Source organism: Nomascus leucogenys, chromosome 6, assembly GCF_006542625.1.
Source record: "Nomascus leucogenys isolate Asia chromosome 6, Asia_NLE_v1, whole genome shotgun sequence".
NCBI lineage: Eukaryota > Metazoa > Chordata > Mammalia > Primates > Hylobatidae > Nomascus > Nomascus leucogenys.
Window position 1 is genome coordinate 111555278 of NC_044386.1, and position 23700 is coordinate 111578977.

A 23700-nucleotide genomic window follows, 5' to 3' on the forward strand; every position below is an offset into this window, starting at 1 on the left:
ACATTAAAAAAATACAAAAGAATATGATAATAAACTCCAGGGTGTATCCCATTTGTATGGGTTGTTTCCAAGTCTAGCAGTGCCTGCTAGCTGGTAATCTTTCACTTTGGATTTGTTGTTGTTGTTGGGATGGAGTCTCACTCTGTTGTGCCGGGATTACAGGTGTGAACCACCATGCCCAGCCTCGTGGTGGCATTATAGATGCCTGAGGCTGGATAATTTATTATTGTGGGGAGCTGTCTCATACACAGTGCAGTAGTGCAATCCCAGTCTCAGGTGGGATTTTCCCACCTCCGCCTCCCAAGGAGCTGGGACCACAGGTGTGTACCACCCCACCTGTCTAATTTTTGTAGACATGTGTTTGGACCATGTTGCCCAGGCTGGTCTCTAATTCTTGGGCTCACCTAGACCTCCCAAAATGCTGGCATTACAGATGTGAGCCACCGTACCTGGCCTTCGCTTTGGATTGTATCAGGAAGGAAAATTGTACATGGTGAACATTTTGTAGAAAAATACCAAAGTAGATTTATATTTATTGAGTGCTTACTCTGGGTAAGGGACTGTTTTAAGGGTTTTACGTGTGTGTGTGTGTGTGTGTGTGTGTGTGTGTGTGTGTGTATGTATTTATTTTTTGTCTTTTGAGACAGGGTTTCACTCCCAATTCTCACACTGGAGTGCAGTGGTACAACCTCGTTTCACTGCAACCTCCACCCTCCAGGCTCAAGCAGTTCTCCTGCCTTAGCGTCCCTAGTAGCTGGGACTACAGGCACATGCCACTGCACTTGGCTAATTTTTGTATTTTTTGTAGGGATGGGGTTTCGCCATGTTTCCCAGGCTGGTCTTGAACTGGGCATGAGCCGCCACGCCTGGCTATATGTATATTTTATTTAATATGAAAGTCACTATAGCAAAAATGTTAGTAACCCTCCTAAAGTTAACCAACTCACTAAATGAACGATTACATAGTCCTCTTCCTTTAAAGGCCTGCGGGTGACCTTAGGTCCTGCCGATCTTACTTATTATTTATTTTTTTGAGACAGAATCTCGCTCTGTTGCCTAGGTTGGAGTGCAGTGGCGCCGTCTCAGCTCACTGCAACCTTCGCCTCCCAGGTTTAAGCGATTGTTCTGCCTCAGCCTCCCGAGTGGCTGGGATCGCAGGCGTTTGCCACCACACACCCAGCTACTTTTTACTATTTTTAGTGGAGATGGGATTTCACCATGTTGGTCAGGCTGGTCTCAGACTCCTGACCTCAAATGATCTTCCCACCTCCGCCTCCCAAAGTGCTGGGATTACAGGGGTGAGCCACTGCGCCTGGTCCCTGCTGAGCATTTACTACCCATGCTGTTCTGTTCCTTCAGTTCCGTTGTGTGCTTACCAAGGATTAGTAGATACATCTTGAATTTGTTTATGCTGGTTGTACGGTCATGTGTTGCTTAACAATGGAGATACATTCTGAGAAGTATGTCGTTAGGTGATGTTGTAGTTGTGCGAACATTTCACTTACACAAACCTAGGTATAGCCTACTGCACACTTATGCTATAGCCTGTTGCTCCTAGGCCGCAACTGTATAGAGCATATTACAGTACTGAATGCTGTAGGTGATTGTAATACAATGGTAAATATTTGTGTATCTAAACAGAAAAGGTACAGTTAAAATACAGTATTACAGTCTTATGGGATCACTGTTGTATATGACGGCAGTCATTGACCTAAACTTCCTTATGTGGTGCATGATACTTGTAACTTTGCATTTAAATTAAATAGCAAGTCAGTAGGTGAAATGATTGTGAGAGATTGTTTCAGTGAAAACTAAGTTGAATGCTTTAGGAAGACTAAATAACAGCTAGCATGTATAGTACCTCCTAAGAATCTAGAACTTGTTCTGATTGCTTTGTATGTGCTAGTGTAATTCTCACCACTCCTGAGGTACATATGCTTATCCCTATTTGCTAGATGAGAAAATTGAGGCACGAGGAGAGTAAATGGTAGAATTGGGATTCAAACAGTGGCAGTTTGACTCCAGGATTGATTAAGCATCTTGTGAAAAGTTGCTGTCAAATTAACGGGTAAGAGGAAATTTAGCCGGGTGCAGTGGCTGATGCTTGTAATCCCAGCACTTTGGGAGGCTGAGGCTGGCAGATCACTTGAGGCCAGGAGTTCGAGACCAGCCTGGCCAACATGGTGAAACCCTGTGTCTACTAAAAATACAAACATTAGCTGGATGTGGTGGTGCACTCCTGTAATCCCGGCTACTAGGGAGGCTGAGGCAGAGACGCTTGCATCTGGGAGGCGGAAGTTGCAGTGAGCTCAGATCGCACCACTCCACTCTAGCCTGGGCAACAGAGTGAGACTGTGTTCCCCCAACCCCCGCCCAAGAAAAAATCAACATCAACCCCACAAAAAAGGAAACTAAAGTATATGAGACCGGGGAAAATAGTAAAAATCTTGCATAATTCTGTAGTTTGCTTCTTTTTAAACACTTTGCATTTTAAAGAAGCAGACTCGAAATCACAGTGCACTGTGGGTGTGACTGATGACAGACACACATTCTGCTGTTCAAAAGGCCGTGACTCTACATCAAAAGATTCTAGTTAAAATGTTGCCCTGAAGTGATGCTCATGTGGATAGTATAAGAAACAGATGTGCAAAGATGGGTGGATGGGAGGTACTGGAGGCCTCAGAACTTCACCTTTGTGCGGTTTGTCCCCCATTGCCACACATGAACTTTGGATTTGGCCACAAGTTGTGAAGATTTGTGCTTTGCTTCAAGTTTGTTTGTTTTGTTCGAAACTTAGTTCCCAGAGAGGTTTTGCATGAGAATCACTTGGAGAATTTTAAAAGCCAAGCTCCCTGTCTGATTGGATTTAGGAGCCATGGTAGTAGGTTTGAGGAATTGTCCAAAGCTCTGGGTGGGTCTGTGGCATAGCTAGGCTTGAGAACTGTTGTGTTTATCTGCCGTCTGGGGAGACAGTTCTTGAGTGTGTTGTGTGTTGACAATCTTGAGACGGAGTCTCGCTCTGTCGCCTGGGTTGGAGTGCGGTGGCAATCTTGGCTCACTGCAACCTCCACCTCCTGGGTTCAAGTGATTCTTCTGCCTCAGCCTCCCGAGTAGCTGGGATTACAGGTGTGTGTCACCATGCCCGGTTAATTTTTGTATTTTTGTTTTGTTTTGTTTTGAGACGGAGTCTTGCTCTGTTGCCTGGGCTAGGGTGCAATGGCGCAATCTTGGCTCACTGCATCCTCCACCTCCTGGGTTCAAGTGATTCTCCTGCCTCAGCCTTCCGAGTAGCTGGGACCACAGGTGCCCACCACCACGCCTGGCTAATTTTTTATATTTTTAGTAGAGACGGGGTTTCGCTATGTTGGCCAGGCTGGTCTCGAACTCCTGACCTCGTGATGCGCCAACCTTGTGATCCTCCTGCCTTGGCCTCCCAAAGTGCTGGCATTACAGGCGTGAGCCACCGCGCCAGGCCCTGACAAACTAAAATGGTTAGTGTGTCTTCCATTTAGATGCAGGTTGACATTCAAATAGAGGCAATATGACTGGTAGATTGTAATTTCAAAGGAAAGCAGTAATGGATCAAACTCTTGCACTGTTCTCTTTCCCTTGCTTAAAAAAAGGTCTGTTCCCTCTGAATCTAGCTTTATATAGACCTTTAAATCCTTAAGTTTACTTGCTAAAAATCACCTGGGGTGCTTGTTCAACATATTCCCAGGCTTGCTTGAAAGTTAAAAAATTCAGCAATTCTAGGGTTTTGTCCAAGAATCTGTATGTTGAACAGCAACCTCAGTTGATTCTTGTACTGAGGCAAGTTTGGGAATAAGGTCAGTGTGGGACGGGGTTTCGATCTTTTCTGTTCTGTTCTGCTGCTTTTTAGCTGTAGAATCTTGGGCAGGAGCCTGTTTCTTCATCTTTTAAAATACAGTAAGGGGAGTACTTGTTGTCGCTTAGGGAAGGAAGTTCAAATTAAATAAAATGATACTTCTAGGCAGTGGTCTTTAACTAGTGGCAGGTTTGTCCCCTTCCATTACCCTGGACATTTTTGCTTGTCACTCTGGGGGTGGGGGTGTTACTGGCCTCTAGTGGTAGAGGCCAGAGATGCTACCAAACATCCGAGAGTGTGTATGAGACAGCTCCCCACAATAACAAATTATCCAGCGTCAGGCATCTATAATGCCACCACAGGGCTGGGCACGGCGGTTCACACCTGTAATCCCAGCACTTTGGGAGGCTGAGGTGGGATCCCTTGAGCCAGGAGTTCGAGACCAGCCTGGGCAATTTAGGGAGATGCCATTTCTACAAAAAATGTAAAAATTAGCCGGATGTGACAGTATGCACCTATAGTCCCAGCTATTTGGAAGGCTGAGGTGGGAGGATTGCTTGAGTCCAAGAGGTTGCGGCTGCAGTGAGCTGTGATCACATTACGTGCACTCCATCCTGGGCAACTGAGCAAGACCCTGTCTCCAAAAAAACCAAAAACTCTAATTGAGAAACCGTGCTTGCCATGGTGAATGTTGGTTGTTAGTAATAAAGTTGAGGCCCTTTGCGGTTTCTTCTCTGGCCTGATCCAGGAACCCCTCTTACTCCCATGACGTTATGGGCATACGTTTCACATGTATTACTGGGATTGGTAATCAGATCCTTTAATCTCCTTTGAACTTTGGGAGTTGCTGAAAGCACCATATATTTTTATAAAAGTCTAAAGTTTATAACCTAAACATTAGCTAACTAAAGACTCACAGGGCTGAAAGGAACTCTTGGTCAAATTGGTCCATCTGTCCTTAGGGCTTTAATGGGTGTAAATACATTGCCTGAGGTGGTTAAGTATTTTCTTAATGAATTCTGGGGAGAACTCCCCTTGTAACTGCTTTTCACAGCTTGGTTATTTACAAAGACTTTTGTTTTTACCTGAATAGAAAGCTTCTTTTGTCTTTTGTGTATTAGCACATTGCCAGATCCTGATTAGGTAGGTATTTGTGAAGTGCCTTATCTAATTTGTACCTTAACCGGGCTTCTTGCTAGAATACATGTTTCTCTAATGTATGCCTGGGTGCTAATAGTTTGGTGCTATGGAAACTACTCATATTTGGTTATTGGGGAGCATAAGTACTAAGCATGACGAGACTAAGGTGATGCCTGCCTGGCTTCAGCTGCGAATTTTAGAAATATACTGATTAAAAGTAAATTTTTTTTCTCTCCTTACTGTTGGATTTCTTAATCTGGGAGGTACTTGATGGAATTTAGCCTTTTTATCCCTTGAAATTATAAGCAGCATTTTGTGTGCACTTTTTCTTATACATGTACCTTTTTCTGCTGTCAAAAGACAAAATTTCAACAAATTGAGTAAAAGATCTAATTGGATTTTGTTATTGATTAACAAATTAGGTAGCACCCCATCTATAAAAAAAATAGGTGCCCATTGGGCATGGTGGAGCAATCGGTTTTTATAAGGTTGAGCAGGAACAGGGAAACAACGTAGTACAAAAATGTGGGTTAACATCAGGTTACTTGAGGTTATCTTCCTTGTAAGGGTTAAAGCAGAGGGAACTTCCTCATGCCAGCTCACACTGTCTGTTTGGGGATTTGGGTATCTTCTTTCCTGAAGGTAAGGTAAACAATTTAGAAGTTTAAGATGAGTGACTCTATTTTGGTTTGGTCTGTTAGGGTCTAGGAGCTCGGTCCAAATTAGTGGCCTTCCATAGATTCTATTTAACACTGGAAGGAGGGTCCATAGTGTTGCGTGTGTTGGGGTGACTGCTGAGAGCACTGCTGAATCCTGGGGAGGGCCTGCACCTTAGAACTGATCAGTTCTACAATGTTAGACCTCTTTTCTCAGAAATTAAGAATTCAGAAAAGTTCAAAGGATACAATTTTTTTTTTTTTTTTTTTTGAGACAGAGTCTTGGTCTGTTGCCCAGGCTGGAGTGCAGGGGTGCGATCTCAGCTCACTGCAAGCTCCGCCTCCCGGGTTCACGCCATTCTGCTGCCTCAGCTTCCGGAGTAGCTGGGACTACAGGCGTGTGTCACCACGCCCGGCTAATTTTTTGTATTTTTAGTAGAGACAGGGTTTCACCGTGTTAGCCAGGATGGTCTCCATCTGACCTTGTGATCTGCCTGCCTCGACCTCCCAAAGTGCTTGGATTACAGGTGTGAACCACCGCACCCGGCCTAATAAAGTTTTAAAATAAAATAGTTAGACATAGCTAGGGTCACTTTTATGACTTTGGCATATAAAGAGTTGGCACTTACAAAATGTACATGGTTATGTAAATATGTTTTGTGTTTTAAAAATTTAATAGTTTTGAAATTTTCTTTTTGATATTGTGAAAGGAAAATAAATCTCGGGACCTCCAAATTACTAAACCAAAGGGAAAAGTCAAGCTGGGAACTGTGTCAGGCAAACCTGCCTCCTATTTTTTTCTTAAATAAGATAGCTAGAAAAATTAAAATGCTACATACCTCCCTAACAATTTGCCCACAAGGAAATTCCTTGTGGACAAAGAACTCAAAGCCATCGCCTCTTTTCACCTAAGACAAATGCCCGTCTGATTGCTTCCTCTGCCCTGTTGTTTTGCTAAGCCAGACTGAGGCATAAATGACTATGCCTCTACTCTCTTCTCACATGGAACTTGTGTATTTAGTGAAAGGCTAATCAAGAGACTTAAAAGAATGCAACTGTTTGTCTATTATCTACCTATGACCTGGAAGCCCCCTCCACTGCTTCCAGTTGTCCGGCCTTTCCAGGCCAAACCAGTTTGCATCCTACACGTATTGATGTCTCATATCTCCCTAAAATGTGTAAAAACCAAGCTGTGCCCCATCACCCTGGACCTCCTGAGGATGTGTCATGGGTACGTCCTTAACCTTGGCAAAATAAACTTTCTAAATTGATTGAGCGCTCAGTCTCAGATACTTTTGGGCTCACAGTATTTACAGACCTAATTCAGCCCTAATCTAGCTGCTGCATTTAGTTGCCTAGTGCGAATATTTCACATTTTACTTTTACATTTTCATAAATGGGTATATGGATTATTTAGGTTTTTTTATGAATAGAGCTCTGAATATTTGCCTCGTCCTATACAAGTTTGATAATTTGTCTATGTTACATGCCCACAAACTGAATTGCAGGATTCATACACTTTTTTATTTTTTTGAGTCGGAGTCTCACCCTGTTGCTCAGGCTGGAGTGCAATGGTGCAACCTCAGTTCACTGCAACCTCCACCTCCCACGTTCAAGTGATTCTCCTACCTTGGCCTCCCGAGTAACTGGGACTACAGGCGCGTGCCACCACGCCCAGCTAATTTTTGTATTTTTAGTAGAGACGGGGTTTCACCATGTGGTCCAGGATTGTCTCAGTCTCCTGACCTCGTGATCTGACCGCCTCAGCCTCCCAAATTGCTGGGATTACAGGCATGAGCAACTGCGCCTGGCTAATTCATATACATTTTAAGGGTTACTGGCTATTCTTACAATTATTTAATACTAAGAGACTTTAATTTCTGCAAAGCAGATGAGTGCAAAATAACCAGTTATAATGTTTCCCAAATTAACAGAGGTTTAGTTATTTTTAAAAATGAGTTTATTGGCCATTTCAATTTCTTCTCTGTAATTGCGTATCCATTTTCTTTGTGCAGTTTTTGGTTGGATGTTTGATGTGTAATTCTTCATATGTTGTGTATCTATATCCTTTGTTATGTGTACATTGAAATTTTGTTTCCCAGTCCGTTACTTGTGTTTTAACCTTGTTTATAGTAATAACTTATTCTGAAGAAGCACAGGACTTGAACCAAAGGTGGAGAGTTTAAAGAACTACATCCAGTATTCTTTACCAATAAGAAATGTGTGGCCAGGCGCAGTGGCTCATGCCTGTAAATCCTAGCACTTTGGGAGACCAAGGCGGGCGGATTACCTGAGGTCCAGAGTTCAAGACCAGCCTGGCCAACATGGTGAAACCCTGTGTCTACTAAAAATACAAAACAATTAGCCAGGTGCAGTGGGGCGTGCCTGTAATTCCAGCTACTCTAGAGACTGAGGCAGGAGAATCGCTCGAACCCTGGAGGCGGAGCGGAGGTTGCAGTGAGCCGAGATCACGCCACTGCACTCCAGCCTGGGCTACAGAGCGAGACTTGGTCTCAGAAAACAAACAAACAATAAAAAAGGTGTGACTAATTAGTCTTCTTTGCTTTTCCATCTTAAGACACATAGAAGTGACTTGAGAAGGAATAGTTACACAATAGCTTTGGTTTAATAATCAGTTCAACTGAAGAATGTATGTAAATAAGGGCAGTGATACCTAACGCTGATAGTTGATAGTGTGGATTGGATAATTCAGACTGTGGGGTGACAGCTTACACACGCACATACACACACACTCTTGGGCTGTCTTCTTTATAGGTAAGGATTAGGAGAATTTTGGCATATGCCTTACACATAAGTGCTCCATAAATATTAGCTATTGTATCACTGGCAGGAAGTTAGCCTGGAAGTAAGTTTTATGGAATTCCAGTATAGATTGTTTTGTGATTGTTTTGCCAGATTTTGCTTTCACTCACAAAAACACTAAGTTCTGCCAACCAGTTCGGCCATTTTGTAAGTTAGGAAAATAAACAGTAAAGGGAAATGGCGGCTCTTGGGCGGGGCTCCCACACAGGCTGGCTCCTTTTAAGTGGAATGTTGCTGTGCTGCCCTCTTGTGGCCATTTGGGAAATGGCGATTAAAAATGGAACAGTAACTGTTAATGGCACTTCGTTTCAAAGTCCAGTTGCAAGGTTAATCACTCCATTTTTACCTACTTCAGAAAGTATTTTGAAGAGATACCAAATGCTTTTTATCCGCAAGCAAAAGGAAGTGGTAAAACTTTTTCTCATCAGCATTTATTTTTGATTGGAATCTGAATTCCAAGTTTTGACTTGTTCTTTTATCTGTGTATTGTATTTTCGTTTTAATTATTTGTTAAGTAAAAAATTATAAAAGTTGTTTCCAATTTAGATGTTGAATAATTTTCAGATAGTTTTTCATGAAGATTCTATATATATGTTGGATAGTCATTCCTGAAAATCCAATGTTTAATTGCCCTGTAACTAGTAAGCCATTGGTAGTCAGCTAATTTTATTACTTTGTTATTTAGGTGAAGGCTTAAAGGACTCCACCCACTAACTCAGTTTGACCCTTTCTATTAGTCTTGTGGGCTTTCTGCCTCCTCTACTAAACCAGCACTAAAGCTACAGCTTAGTACTAATAGTATTTACTATTATAATTATTAGGTATTAATGGCAATTCTACATAGTCTTTTAGGAAATGTCGTTTTTTTAAGGGAATAATTTGAATATATATATATATATATATACACACACATGTACGCTATATGTATACACATACACACACACACACATATTTTTTTGAGACAGAGTTTTGCACCTGATGCCTGGGCTGGAGTACAGTGGTGTGATCTTGGCTCACTGCAACCCCCACCTCCTGAGTTCAAGCGATTCTCCTGCCTCAGCCTCCAAAGTAGCTGGGATTACAGGTGCATGCCACCATACCCGGCTAATTGTTTTTTTAGTAGAGGCTGGGTTTCACCATGTTGGCCAGGCTGGTCTTGAACTTCTGATCTCAGGTGTTCCACCCGCCTTGGCCTCCCAAAGTGCTGGGATTACAGGCTTGACCCACCATGCTCGGCCCATAATTACACTTTTCTTTTTTTGAGACGGAGTGTGGCTGTGTTGCCCAGGCTGGAGTGCAGTGGTGCGATCTCATTTTCCATTTCCAGTTTATTTAGTGATTATTCCTCTTATGAGAAGTATGAAAATTAAGTAATGACTTTGTTAAGGCTTTTTTCTTTTTCTTTAAGCAGTTCCCCTCATTAGTATTTGTATTCAGTCTTACATCTGATTCTGGTTCCAAAAACAATTTAGAAACACTTTTTTTTTTTTGGAGACGGAGTCTTGCTTTGTTGCCCAGGCTGGAATGCAATGGCACGATTGAGGCTCACTGCAACCTCTGCCTCCTGGGTTCAAGTGATTCTCCTGCCTCAGCCTCCCGAGTAGCTGGGATTACAGGCACACTACCATGCCCAGCTAATTTTTTGTATTTGTAGTAGAGATGGGGTTTCACCGTGTTAGCCAGGATGGTCTCCCATCTCCTGACCTCATGATCTTCCCATCTCAGCCTCCCAGAGTGCTGGGATTACAGGCGTGAGCCACCGCGCCTGGCCTAAAAACACTTTTTTAAAACACTCATTCAAATCTTTGCTTGTTTTGTGTAGGGTGGGGTGTACTTGCAGCCCTTGGTTTGGATTTGACTCTTATGGTTAGACTTATTTTAGACAATTAACTACTTTAGACATTAAAAATACTTAAGGTATATAATGAAGTGCTGTGAATTCGCTATTAAGCTTCCCTACTAAGTTTCAGTCATAAAATGTCACTAGTATCATTCCCTGAGAGCATCTGCCTCCCTCAACCCCTAAAGGTAAATATAGTTGTGAACTTGGTGTTAATCTTTTCTTGGGTTTGATTTTCGTTGTTGTTATTTTTGAAATTACACAAGTAATCCATGGAACTCACAAGTATACTTCAGATAACCCATCCCTAACAGAGTAAACCAATGTTAGCAATGTGGTGATTAAAATGCATTTATACACATAGATATATGCCGACAGAAATACGGCTTTTTTTTTTCCCCAGAAGGTATTGTTGTATGCGTTGTTACATTTCTAGGAATCACCTACACAAACTCAAAAACACATAGCTGCACAAGAAGATATGTAGAAAGATATTTATGTTTATAGTCAACAGTTTTGAAATACAAATACTCAGAAATATGAAAAGTGTATCAAAGATATTTGCAACTTATTAAGTGAAAAATCTGAAAACAACCTAAATGTACCATTAATAGGGGAATGTTATATAAAACGTAGTGAATTTATAGTATAAACCAGTTCAAAGGGAATGAGATGGGCATCCATATAGACATATCCTGATGCGGGCATTGGCATTCCATTACATCCTATCTGCAGTGCTTCCCGCTTTTCAGCACAGAACACTATAAACATTTCTAGTTGGGCTGTTCTAGTTATCTTCAGTAAACTAATGCTGCCTTTTGTGGGTCTTTAGTTGGTAAAGATTTTCAGTCTTTTTGTTGCTGTTGGAGTTTTTTGTTTCCTAGTAGTGTATAGACCTGTTGTCTGTGACAGTTTTATTGGTGGTGATTGCCAAAACATGATTCTATTCTTAAACTTTTGTCTGGAGTTAAACATTATAGTAGTTGAAAACCTAAATACGTTATTTCAAAGGGGAGGCAAATTGCACATTCTAGCAAATGAATGTGCAATTGTATCCTTCTCTAATAAACCAGGCACAAAGAACATCGAAGGAGATGTGCTAAGTAGCGGCCAGGTTACTTTATAGTATGGGACAAGTGGAGGCAAGGTAGTGTAGATGTTAACAGCTGCCGGAGCTTTGGAGTGAGGCTTTCTAGGTCAGCCTGTGTGTCATGGCTAAAAGTATGGAGAGCCAGCAGGGCATGGTAATTGACGCTCAGACTTGAGATGTGGCTGCCTGTTTTCCATCTCGGTGGTGGTAACTGCTATGACGTATGTCCGTATTGTGGAAGTATCTGATAGGTATTGAGCTTAGGATAGGAGACCGAAGGATGTTTTCTGGGAGCAGGTGATACCTAAGGCCACAAAATTAGAGGGGTATTTAATTTGCTGTGTCCGCAGTGGGTGCAGGAGCTAGAGGGGAGCAATGCTAGGTCTGGAGTCTGGAGCAGTGGGGGTAAGGGAAGAAATGATTAAGTAATGTGCCTTGAGAAGTTGTCAGAGGCCAGGTTTTATAGGGCATGCTGAAATTGGATGTTATCCGTGACCCGAAGACCCGGCTGCCTGGGAGGTGAACAAGCCTTCAGCTGCCTTTGCTATGGGAATACAGTTTTCCAGGTACTGCCTTGCCTAACATCCCTTTCAAGTAGACTGCCCTTTCTATTACATAAATCCCTTCCTTACTTAGGAAATTCTGGAGCTGTCTCTGTACCTGTCTGTCCATGAACAAATAGTGGAGGCAAAACTAATAAATTCCAGCTAGTATCATGGATTGTGGGGTAACAACTCGCTAATGGGTGTTAGCTGGGGATAATTTTGTGTTAGAAGGGGAATCTCAGCTTGGATGTGATATGCTCAGATTTCCTATTTGGGTAGGGCTTTGGCATTTATAGGGCACTGCTTTCATAGCTGGCATTAGATGCTCTCATGACACTACTGGTAGATGTCACATAGGTTGACACAGGTTAAAAGATGACACAGGCCTGAGGTGAGCTAGGACTAAAATGGAAGCTGCGATGCCAGAGCCCACACCTTTTAAGTGTTCCTATCACTATCCAGTTCTCCTCTTTCTTTTTTCTTTCCTGATGACAACCTGCCTGGTCACAGGTATAAAATAAGTGACTCAGGTGTCACCTGGACTAGTCAGCTTGGACTGTGCAAAGGGTTAAGGAGTCAGTAATTATAATGAGGTCTTGAAACTGTTGAGTCACTTGTTACAAGGAAGCCTGTTTTGGGACCTTGTGTAACAGGGATAAGAGTTAATAATGTTTTCTGAGTCTCTAATCATTTGGCCCCCTATGGTAAAATAGAAAGAAATGAGCTTTAGATCCACACTTGGATTGGAATCCTGGCCCCCTCACCCTCTTCCTCAATTTCTAGTTTTGTCCATTGGCCAAGTTACATAAAAGAGGTCAGTTCTTTTCGTCCTTCATATGGTGATAATAATGCCTAATAGTATTGTTCTTGGGAATAAGCAAAATAATACATATAAAGTACTTAGCCTAGTGTCTGATACCTATTAGGTGATCAGGAAGTTATATGGTTTTTCTCATCTTCCCCCCTTCTCAGTGTTGGGAACCTCCCCCTGACCCCTGCTCTCCCATTTTTTTCTCATTGCTTCCTCATGGTAACTGAAAGGCCTCCGTATTGTAATGTTCTGTGGATCGCATGGTGTTATTTGCGTCAGTCCCAGTTTGCAGTGTACTGCCCTGTGCACCTCTAGAAGATGCAGTGATGGTAAATATAGAGCTTCCCTTTACCCTTTCAGGTTTTGTGCCACGTGTCTTATCTCCTGGCTTCTGAACTCAGGGACTTTTCTGTTAATGTTACTGTAGGTTCTGGGTTTTTCCTTGCCCCCCTCAGAGCAAAGATGGGTAGTTTTCCAGCGAAAAGTAGAGTAAACAGTCCACTTCTTGCTGTAGAGTCCATCCATTTGAGGTCTTTTTGCTTCAGAGTATCTTCCCCTCTACCAGCATGCCCCTCAGCACCATTAGAGGAAGATGAGGATATTGCTTTCTCTGTGCTTGAAGTTGATACTCTATCACCCCTCAGTCTCTGTGGTTTCTGTTTTGTTCCTTTAGATGTCATCTACCTACTTAGATTGCTGTTCCCTAGGGGATGTCTGGAATGAAGAAGGGAAGGGAGATGTGTGGAGGCCAATAGCAGTCTTTATTGAATTGGATGTTTTCATTAGCATCAGAGTGCCCTTTTTGTTTACTTGTTTCTGTTAAGTCTACCACTTCTGGATCTCACTGCAGATTATAAGGCAGGGCCTCTGGATTGAAGTTAATGTGTATAAATTTTTATAAAGCTCCTCAGATGAGCCTAATTTGCTCCTATTTGTGAGAACCACTGATTGGATAATTGCAGCCAGTTTGCATTCTTCCTCTTTGGGTAAGATACTTTGTTTTTTTTTGTTTTGTTTTTTTTTTTGTTTTTTGGAGACAGGGTCTTACTGTGACACCCAAGCTGGAGTACAGTAGCAAATCATGGCTCACTGCAGCCTCGACTTCCTAGGCTCAAATGATCCTCCCACCTGAGTCTCCTGAGTAGCTGGGACCGCAGGCATGCACCATCATACCCAGCTAATTTAAACATTTTCTTGAAGAGGTGGGTTTTGCATATTGTCCAGGCAGGCTGGTCTTGAACTCCTGGCCTTAAGCAATCTTCCTGCCTAGGCTTCCCAAAGTGTTGGGATTATAGGCTTGAGCCACTGTGTCAAGCTTGGTTGTTGTTTTTTTTTTTTTTTTTTTTTTTTTTTTTTTTTTTTGGGAGACCGAGTCTTGCTCTGTCTCTAGGCTGGAGTGCAGTGGCGTGATCTTGGCTCACTGCATCCTTTGTCTCCCAGGTTCAAGCGATCCTCCTGCCTCAGTCTCCCGAGTAGCTGAGACTGCAGGTGTGTGCCACCACAGCCAGCTAATTTTTAATAGAGACGGGGTTTCACCATGTGGTCCAGGATACTCTCGATCTCCTGACCTCGTGATCCGCCTGCCTCAGCCTCCCAAAGTACTGGGATTACAGGCATGAGCCGCCACGCCCGGCCTGCTTGGTTTGGTTTTGTTCTGTGTTTTGTTTTTTTCTTGTTGAGAGGGGAATGATACTTAACAGATAAGACTTCGTGGATTCATATATATCGGGTTTCAAATCATACTGTGTTAACTAGGTGTGAGAGTTAAATACTTATGAGCCTCAGTTCAGCCTCATTTGAATGAAGGGGACAGTAATATCCATGTTCAGAGTTTCTGTCAAGAGCCTGCCCATAGAAATAACCTGCTCTGTGGCATCATGTAAACATTCAGGAAATGGTAGCTATTGGGGATTTTGAAAATGGTAGCAATAACATTATTTGGAATGTAAAAGTATAAATGTGCATTTGAAGATTTTGGTCTTATATTACCAAAATTACTATCTGCAAATGTTTTACCATGGGAATTTTTTTTTTAACGCAGATTCGTTTGTCAGTTCTTAATTATTTTTAAATCTCTCTCTCTCTCTCAAAATAAGTCACTCAGCCTCTGAAGAAGCTTCGGGTTCAGACTCAGGCAGTCAGTCGGAAAGTGAGCAGGGAAGTGATCCAGGAAGTGGACATGGCAGCGAGTCGAATAGCAGTTCTGAATCTTCTGAGAGTCAGTCGGAATCTGAGAGTGAATCAGCAGGTTCCAAATCCCAGCCAGTCCTCCCAGAAGCCAAAGAGAAGCCAGCCTCTAAGAAGGAACGGATAGCTGATGTGAAGAAGGTATCTACTTTGCCCTACAGTACAAATGTGCTGCTAGGCTAGGACAAGCTAGCAGACATTTGTTGCTTATGAAAACTCATTAGTATATCTTGATAATGAAACCTACAGCCATTTTTTCTAGTAATATACAGTAGTGTATCTGAGGATACAAACGAAGACTTCTTTCTGCTCTGTTAAGGAAAATAAATTACCTGAACCATCCAATTATAGGGAAGAAAGACAAATTTTTATATGCTTGGTTTTTAACTTTGTTTATTTATTTTTGAGACAGAGTCTTGCTCTATTGCCCAGCCTGGAGTGCAGTGGCGTGATCTTGGCTCACTGCAACCTCCACCTCCCAGGTTCAAGTGATTCTCCTGCCTCAGCCACCCAAGTAGTTGAGATGACAGGCATCTGCCACCACGCCCAGCTAATTTTTGTATTTTTGGCAGACTGGGTTTCACCATGTTGGCCAGTCTGGTCTTGAACTTCTGACCTCAGGTGATCCACCTGCCTTGGCTTCCCAAAGTGCTGGGATTATAGACCTGAGCCATCATGCCTAGCCTAAAATAGACTTTTAAGGTTAAAGTGAGCAGTTCTGGAAAGTTAATAATGTGTAGTTATAGGTTGGATGGACCTACAAGCCAGTCAGAATGATTGGGCTGTGCCTTTGATAATCATTATCCTAAAATGAGAAGTTCTAAGGAAGGCTCTTGGTTTTCTATGTACACATCCTTTTCACGTGCTAGCTCCCTGCCCCGCTCCAAAAGCTTATTACTCATGTAAGAGTACTCAGTTGTGAGTAACTCCACGTGGTAGATTTTTCATGGAAGAGTTGACTTAGATATCAGCTCTCAAAAGGACAAATAAGAACACAAGATAATTTTAGGATGTAAACATTATAATATATGCTGTAATAAAGTCACAATAGTTGAGCTGGAATGCCTGGCTGATATCTTGAAGTGATAAAACTAGTTGATGTAGTAACACTGAAATGATTTAGCCCTCCCAGTTAATAAGGGCTCCATAAAAACCTGTGTTGAGTAAAAACTTTCATAGCTCCAGCAGAGGCCCGGGGTGGGCATGGGTAGACAGGCTAGAGTAAAGCGCACTTTCCCTCCTTCCTTTCTCTGCCAGGTTTTTTCAGAGTGTTTTATGTTTACTGCCTCTTCCTGTATTTCCCACCACTTGGTTATTCCTAACTCCTTCTGGTTGGACCTTTTGTCCTTTAACTCCAAGGTGATGCTAAGGCCGTTACATAATCCGTGTACTTTGGATTACGTGGTTACATTGGATTCTAGTTGTAAAATGCCTGTTCTGGGCTATCTTTTCTTTTGAAGCCTCGATTTTCTTCAGCTTACTTCATCATTTTTATGTTGTTGTTGTTGTTAAAGTCATTGTTGATAATGTCCTTTTTTAGTGACATTTTTGGATCATTTTTCACAAAGATGAGACAGGGTCTTGCTCTGTCACCCAGGCTGCAGTGCAGTGGTGCAATCACAGCTCACTGCAGCCTCGATCTCCTGGGTTCAAATGATCCTCCCACCTCAGCTTCCCAAGTAGCTGGGACTACAGGCACGTGTTGACACACACTTGGCTAATTTTTAAAATTTTTTGTAGAGACAGGATCTCCCTACGTAGCCCAGGCTGATCTTGAGCTCCTGAACTCAAGCCATCCTTCTGCCTAGACCTCCCAGGGTGCTGGGATTACATGCCTGGCCCTACACTTTTAAATGCAAACATTTCACAAGTCTCAGCTAGTGGCTTCTTTCGTGCAAGTTCTGAGCCTCACTTTTCCAAATACTCTCATGAGGTTAGCTGTCATCTGTAATTTGATAACCCGTATTTCTCATCTCAGCTTTTACTACTTGCTTAATTTCTGTTACACCTTTTCATGTCAGTGTTCCACAATCCATTCAAATTCCTTTTGCTTATGTGTGATTCTGTTAAAAGAATACAGAATATACTTAGTAGTAGTTATCTCTGGGGAAGAAAGTGAAAATGATTTTTCTTTTTAAATCACTGGTGAGGATTGTTACAGGTCTTAAAGGTTGTTACAGGTTTACAAAAATCAGGTCTTAAAGGCAAAGGGCTAATTACTGCTACAGAATAAAAATAGATGTGTTAGAGAAAGGATGGCAGTGGTTCTCATTCTGAGAACTTCTAGCTAAGTGTTAGCAATGCCTCATCTGCATTTATCTGGGATGTTACATGACCTGAGGAACTTAAAGAAAAATACAAATTCCTGATTCTTATTTAATTAGACTTAATGGGGGCTTTGCCTCTTGTATTTTCAGTTTCACAGGTGGGTTGGTGCAGTCAAGACTGAAACTCAAAGCAGTAGGGAATTTAAAATTTATCAGTAAATACTTTGTCTTCAGTGGAAGCAGCCGCTGTCTTACCTTTCTGTATTATTCAGCTGTATGTTTATATTTTAATGATGGGTAAGCGGTATACCATATAGATTTGTAGCTGTTAAGTAATGAAGACATTGTTAAACTAGTATTTCCTAGGATAATATGCCTATTTTCAAAAAAATGGTGCTTTATTGTCTCATAAATAAAACTAGCAAAACAACCCTTTTGATACCTGGTTACTTGAATTCTCTTCAATTGCAATAAATGTTTGATAATAATAATGGGGGTCAAGAAAAAAGATTAATGCGTGTCTCTTAATTTTACAGATGTGGGAAGAATATCCTGATGTTTATGGGGTCAGGCGGTCAAACCGAAGCAGACAAGAACCTTCGCGATTTAATATTAAGGAAGAGGTAAGGAAAAAATGTTTTAAGGGCATGCATTTAAACTCCCTATCTTACTTCATTCTTTCTGGCTCTGGTATGTATTACCATTAAAAAGACTGAACTTCAGGCATGGGAGTTAAGTGACGCTAATATGAGCTATCTATGAACAGATACAGTAAGGCAAGAAGTTAATAATCAAGTAAAATAATCTAACCAGAAAGATCATATAATAGTGAATTTTTTAGTAGAGTATTATACAGAATTGACCTCAAAATTGTTTATTTTTTAAGTTGTTTCTCATAGTGAAAATTGATTATATATAGCAAGAAGTTTACTTTTTTAAGCCCCTAACTTCTAAATCTCCTAGATTTTTATTAAATGGGTAACTTGTTTGGTAAACAAACAGAGCAATAGAAATAGTTTTGGATTTATTCCTGAAAGAGGAGGGAGTGCTTAATTAATGTATCTACTTTTATTTAACTTCTTAAATTTGGTTTCCTTGCTCATTTTTAGTGTGAGATATAATAAAATGAGTTTCAAACATATTTACTCTGATTGTGAGAGATTGAATAGATTGGTGATTTTTTAAATTGGTATTCTATACCAGGCTTGGTTGTCTATAGAATCGGACTTCTTTCACCTTTCTCATTTTGTGTGATATTTTTGTGGATTCTTACTCTGAATTAGGTTTATAGACTAGAGCCTGAAGAAAGATTCTTTTGTCTCAATGAAATGTCCACTTTCTGCTTTCTTAGGAGGACTTTGCTAGTCTTAGCTATATAATGTACTTCTGATGGAAGTTAAATATTGATAGCCACAGGTCAGTGAGTTGGGTGTGGGTTTTTAAATAAATGTACCTTAAAAATCTAATTCACCCTAACATCTGCATTACATTTGTGATGTTTTATTTTGAGTGACCTCTGAGCTGTTTTGCCTTCGCTTTTGTTTTCCATAGTGTCTTGCACTAGGTTACTGAGCCATGTTTGTTAAAAGCAATCACATAGTTGCAGAAATCTTTCCCTCTTTATATATTAATTAACACATTCTCTGTAGGGTACAAGATTAACAGCAATAGGAATAGTTTGCCATTTTCTTTAATTTTGGAGAGAGAGAGATTGAAATGTCTGTGACTGTAAACTTTCCTTGGCCTAGTGCTGTTAGCAGAGCACTGTTGGCTCATGAGTGAACATACTCTTAAATGAGTCTAAAATGAATACATCAGTAGTTTATGCCTTTAAGGCACACTGACTAAATGTTGTGGCATTTTTATTTGATATTCTAAATCTGCAGTATCCAGTATGGTCCCCACTACTCACATGTGGCTTTTAAAATTCACATTAGTTAAAATTAAAAATTCCATTTCTCAGTCACACCAGTCACATTTTAAGTGCTCGGTAGTCACATGTGGCTGATGGGTACTGTATTGGACATTGTAGATACAGGACATTTACATCGTTGCAGAAAGTTACTGGATATTGCTGTTCCGGAAGTCAAGCTGAGAAAAATTTCCTGGCTTTGGAGATAACTCAGTGATAGCAGAGAGATATTAATTTTCAAATCAAAAGAAGAGAGAGTTCCACCAAGCAAGTGCTTAGGTTTCTTTGTGTCTAAAAGCTCATATTGAATAATGGTGTATTGAGTAGATTGTTGATCCAGGAGATAGTGTTGTCCCGAAGAACTGTGAATTAAAGTCTGTAATCATTTTTCCCCCCTCACACACTGAAGGCAAGTAGCGGGTCTGAGAGTGGGAGCCCAAAAAGAAGAGGCCAGAGGCAGCTGAAAAAACAGTAAGTCTTTCATGGGGGAAATTATTCAATCTAGTAGTTTCAAACTTGTCAGCATTTCTAGGACTGCCTTCGTTGTGTCTTTAGTCTACTCCAGCTCCCTTAGTCTGCTTCTGTCTCTCTTACTAGCTCGGGTGACTGTCTACCTTGACCTCTTGCAATAGCAGCAGCAGCGTTGGAAACCCAAGATTCTCAGTTTGACACATGGAAGGGGTCCACGTATACTCGGGCTTTTGCTTGGGATAAATCTCAGCTTCTTCCATCGGGTTAACCCAATTAGCCCATTGCTTTTTTTCAGAAAAATATGTATAAATAACAAGTACACAGTTATTTGGTATTGTAGTAAGCAAGGAACAAATGTAGGTTTGCTATTTTTATGGCAAAATTATATTGGCTGAACATCCATTTTGGTAAGAAATTACATATTGTTGTTTCTGTATAATTTTAATATTGCGGTTCATAAGCCAGAAAAATTTAATTTGTGGACTTAATGTGAAGTTTCTTTATAACATAGATTTATATGTTCATTTTTAAATTTAAAAAGTTCTATTTATATGATATAATGAAATTATTTGATTTTTTTTTTGAGAAATAATTTTTAAAGTCATTTTTTGGAGAGGGTGTAGATCCCGTTGACAGTCTGAATTCTATAGCTTCTCTCAAAAATGTAGATATTCAAAACTTTGTGTAACCAGTTCAGGGGTTCTCATGTTAAACAGTTGTCCATGGCTTCTATTAAGAGCTCTAGGTGCATATGCTCTGTTGTAAAATATTATTAATCTTTAGTAAGTGGCCTAAGGCAAGTCATTTGAGATTTTAAAACCCATTTCCTCATCTCCAAAAAAAAGTAATACCATCTACCCAACAGGATTATTAGAAACTATGCTAAGATTTTGTGACATTAAGTAAATGTAGGGTATTACACAGAGCCTTACAGAAAAGTCAAGTACTTAATTTTGCCCTGCGAGAGTGCATTCAGTTTTCATTTGTGTTTTGGAGAAATAGTAACTGTAAGCAAACCTGCACTTGGCATCTTAGAAGGCTTTTGTTCTGCCCCAGTCTCGTGGTCTGCTTCGGAGACTATTATCTGCTTACTGGTCTAATGGCCTTTTGAGTATCTTTCCTGAAATGTCCACCTTGATTACACCCTGGGAAATCCATGCATGTAATCATTACCTCACCATCTGGCTACATTTCTTTGGTCTCTTGACTGCAAGTTAAATGGTGCTATGCTTGAATTCTTGACTTCCTATTTTAATGGCCTTATTTGTGTGTGCAGAAGCCAGCATTTTTTTCAGTCACTGTATAATACATTGCTCTGGTTACTGGCTCACATTTTTGTCAGCCTTTTTTTTTTTTTTTTTTTTGAGACAGGGTCTCACTGTGATGCTCAGGCTGGAGTGCAGTGGCTTGATCTCAGCTCACTGCAGCCTTGGCACACTGGACTTAATTGACCCACCTAAGCCACTCAAGTAGCTGGGACTACAGGCATGTGCTATCATGCCCAGCTGAGTTTTTAAAAATTTATTGTAGAGATGGGGTCTCACTATGTTTCTTAGGCTGGTTTCAAACTCCTGAGCTCAAGCAGTCCTCCAGCCTCGGTCTCCTAGGATTATAGGTGTGAGCCACTGTGCCCCGCCACTTTTCAGTCTTAAGAATTCCCCAAAGTTGGCAACCTTCAGTAGCATATATGGACCTTTCTTTTCCTGAGTAGAACCTCTTAGTTCCTTGCAGAGTGGGATCTGTCTTCTTTTTCATATTGCTTCCCTACCCTAGGGCTGTTCATAGGAACTGCCTTGGGCTGAGATAGTTCCCCTCATGTTTGTGTGTTTGGGCACTGGGCTAGCCTTCCTTTCTGCTATTCTCTGGCCAGCTGGTGAGTATTGTGGATTTACAGAGAGCTTTTCTCCTGAGTCACCAGTTGAGATTCCTGAAAGATTAATTAGAGGAGGTCTTGTAGCTCCTGACACCTAAGTTGCAAAGCACTTTTTAGGAGCCTTCTGTGATCCAAGCTGAGCAAGTGTAACATAACCTAATGTGTGGGCACATGCATTTCAGAATTGAGAGACACTCACTCAGAGAGCGAAAGGTTTGAAATATTGGCACAAAGAAATGCTTTTCTGAAACCCTGCAGATTTTATTCACACATTTTAGGGTTTTTAAAAAGGGACCATTTTGTAAAATTGGCTTAAAAAATTAGTTCCAAACTTTGGGAAAGTTGCAAGAATGAAAGTGCAGTACAAAGGACACCTTATATACTTTACCCAGATTACCATTTTTGCTCCATTTGCTTTATTATTGTGGGTGCTATTTAAGAGAGAGGGTCTTGCTCTGTCGCCTAGGCTAGAGTGCAGTGGTGCAACCTTGGCTCTCTGCAGCCTCAATCTCCTGAGCTCAAGTGATCCTCGTACCTCAGCCTCCCAAGTAGCTGGGATGACAGGCGTGCACCACCATGCCCGATTTTGTATTTTTGTAGACATAGAGGTCTCACTATGTTGCCCTGGCTGTTCTCAAACTCCTGGCCTCAAGTTATCCTCTCACCTTGCTCTCCCAAAGTGTTGGGGTTAGCAGACGTGAGCCACTGCACCCAGCCTGTGTATATTTATATATATACAAACATAATGTTTTTTATGAACTATTTGAGACTAAAATTAATAAAATTTTACCTTTTACCCCTTTACCTTAAATATGTAAGGTATATTTCTTAAAAATAAGGATATTCTCTTTTATAAGCACAGTACAGTACAGTTTCAACTTAGATTTAAAACGTTGCTGATGTACTTTTTTTTTTTTTTTGAGACGGAGTCTGGCTGTGTCGCCAGGCTGGAGTACAGTGACGCGATCTCAGCTCACTGCAACCTCCGCCTCCAGGGTTCAAGCAATTCTCCTGCCTTAGCCTCCTGAGTAGCTGGGACTACAGGCGTGTACCACCATGTCCAGCTAATTTTTTCTATTTTTAATACAGACGGGGTTTCACCATGTTGGCCAGGATGGTCTCAGTCTCTTGAACTCGTGATCAGCCTGTCTTGGCCTTCCAAAGTGCTGGGATTGCAGGCTTGAGTCACCGCACCTGGCTGTTGATGTACTTTTGTCTAATTCGTATTTCAGTTTTGTGAGTTAACCCAATAAAGTCTTTCATAATATTTTTCCATCTCTACTACAGGATCTAGTTTAGGGTCAGTTACATGCAATTAGTTGCATGTAACTAATTTTATTTTTTTTATATTTAAGTTCTAGGGTACATGTGCATAACATGCAGGTTTGTTACATATGTGTACATGTGCCATGTTGGTGCGCTACACCCATTAACTCATCATTTACATTAGGTATATCTCCTAATGCTGACCCTTCCCCCTCCCCCCACCCCATGACAGGCCACGGTGTGTGATGTTCCCCACCCTGTGTCCAAGTGTTCCCATTGTTCATTTCCCACCTATGAGTGAGAACATGCAGTGTTTGGTTTTCTGTCCTTGCGATAGTTTGCTCAGAATGATGGTTTCTAGCTTCATCCATGTCCTTACAAAGGACATGTCTGATTTCTTTAATTGGGAGCACTTTCACAGCCTTCTTTTGCTTTTAGGACATTGATGTTTTTGAAGAATGCAGTCTTGCAAGGGACTGTGTTCTTTGGAGAATTGTAAAAAGACCAATTACCCCGTCATGATTTGTATTAGGTTTTTATTTTTTGGGACGGACTCTAACTCTGTTGCCCAGGCTGGAGTGCAATGGCGCAATCTCAGCTCACTGCAACCTCCGCCTCCTGGACTCAAGTGATTCTCCTGCCTCAGCCTCCTGAGTAGCTGCGATTACAGGCATGCGCCACTGTGCCCAGCTGATTTTTGTATTTTTAGTAGAGATGGGGTTTCACCATGTTGTCCAGGCTGGTCTTGAACTCCTGACCTCAGGTGATCCACCCACCTCAGCCTCCCTAAGTGCTGGGCTTACAAGATGAGCCACGGCGCCTGGCTTTTTTTTTTTTTTTTTTTTTTAATTAAAGAGACAGGGTTTTATTCGATTGGTGCAGATGTGTGGCCATAGCTCACTGCAACCTTGAACTCCTGGGCTCAAGTGATCCTCTTGCTTCAGTCTGCCCAGTAGCTGGGACTATAGGCATGTACCACCACATCCAGCTGTA

At 41.4% G+C, this 23700-nt stretch overlaps 1 protein-coding gene across 6 annotated transcripts in view; it reads left to right on the plus strand.

Annotated features, from left to right (window-relative positions):
- The window catches only part of CHD2 (chromodomain helicase DNA binding protein 2), a 146062-nt gene that overhangs the window by 26270 nt on the left and 96092 nt on the right, over positions 1–23700 (plus strand). For 5 of the 6 annotated variants that reach the window (XM_030815056.1, XM_030815058.1, XM_030815057.1 and 2 more), the window contains 3 exons: positions 14828–15059; positions 17722–17808; positions 19507–19568. In XM_030815056.1, coding sequence (XP_030670916.1) covers positions 14828–15059; positions 17722–17808; positions 19507–19568 — 381 coding nt within the window. Of the gene's footprint in view, positions 1–14827; positions 15060–17721; positions 17809–19506; positions 19569–23700 lie in introns of those variants that run through there. The other variant, XM_030815062.1, reaches the window with a different exon arrangement.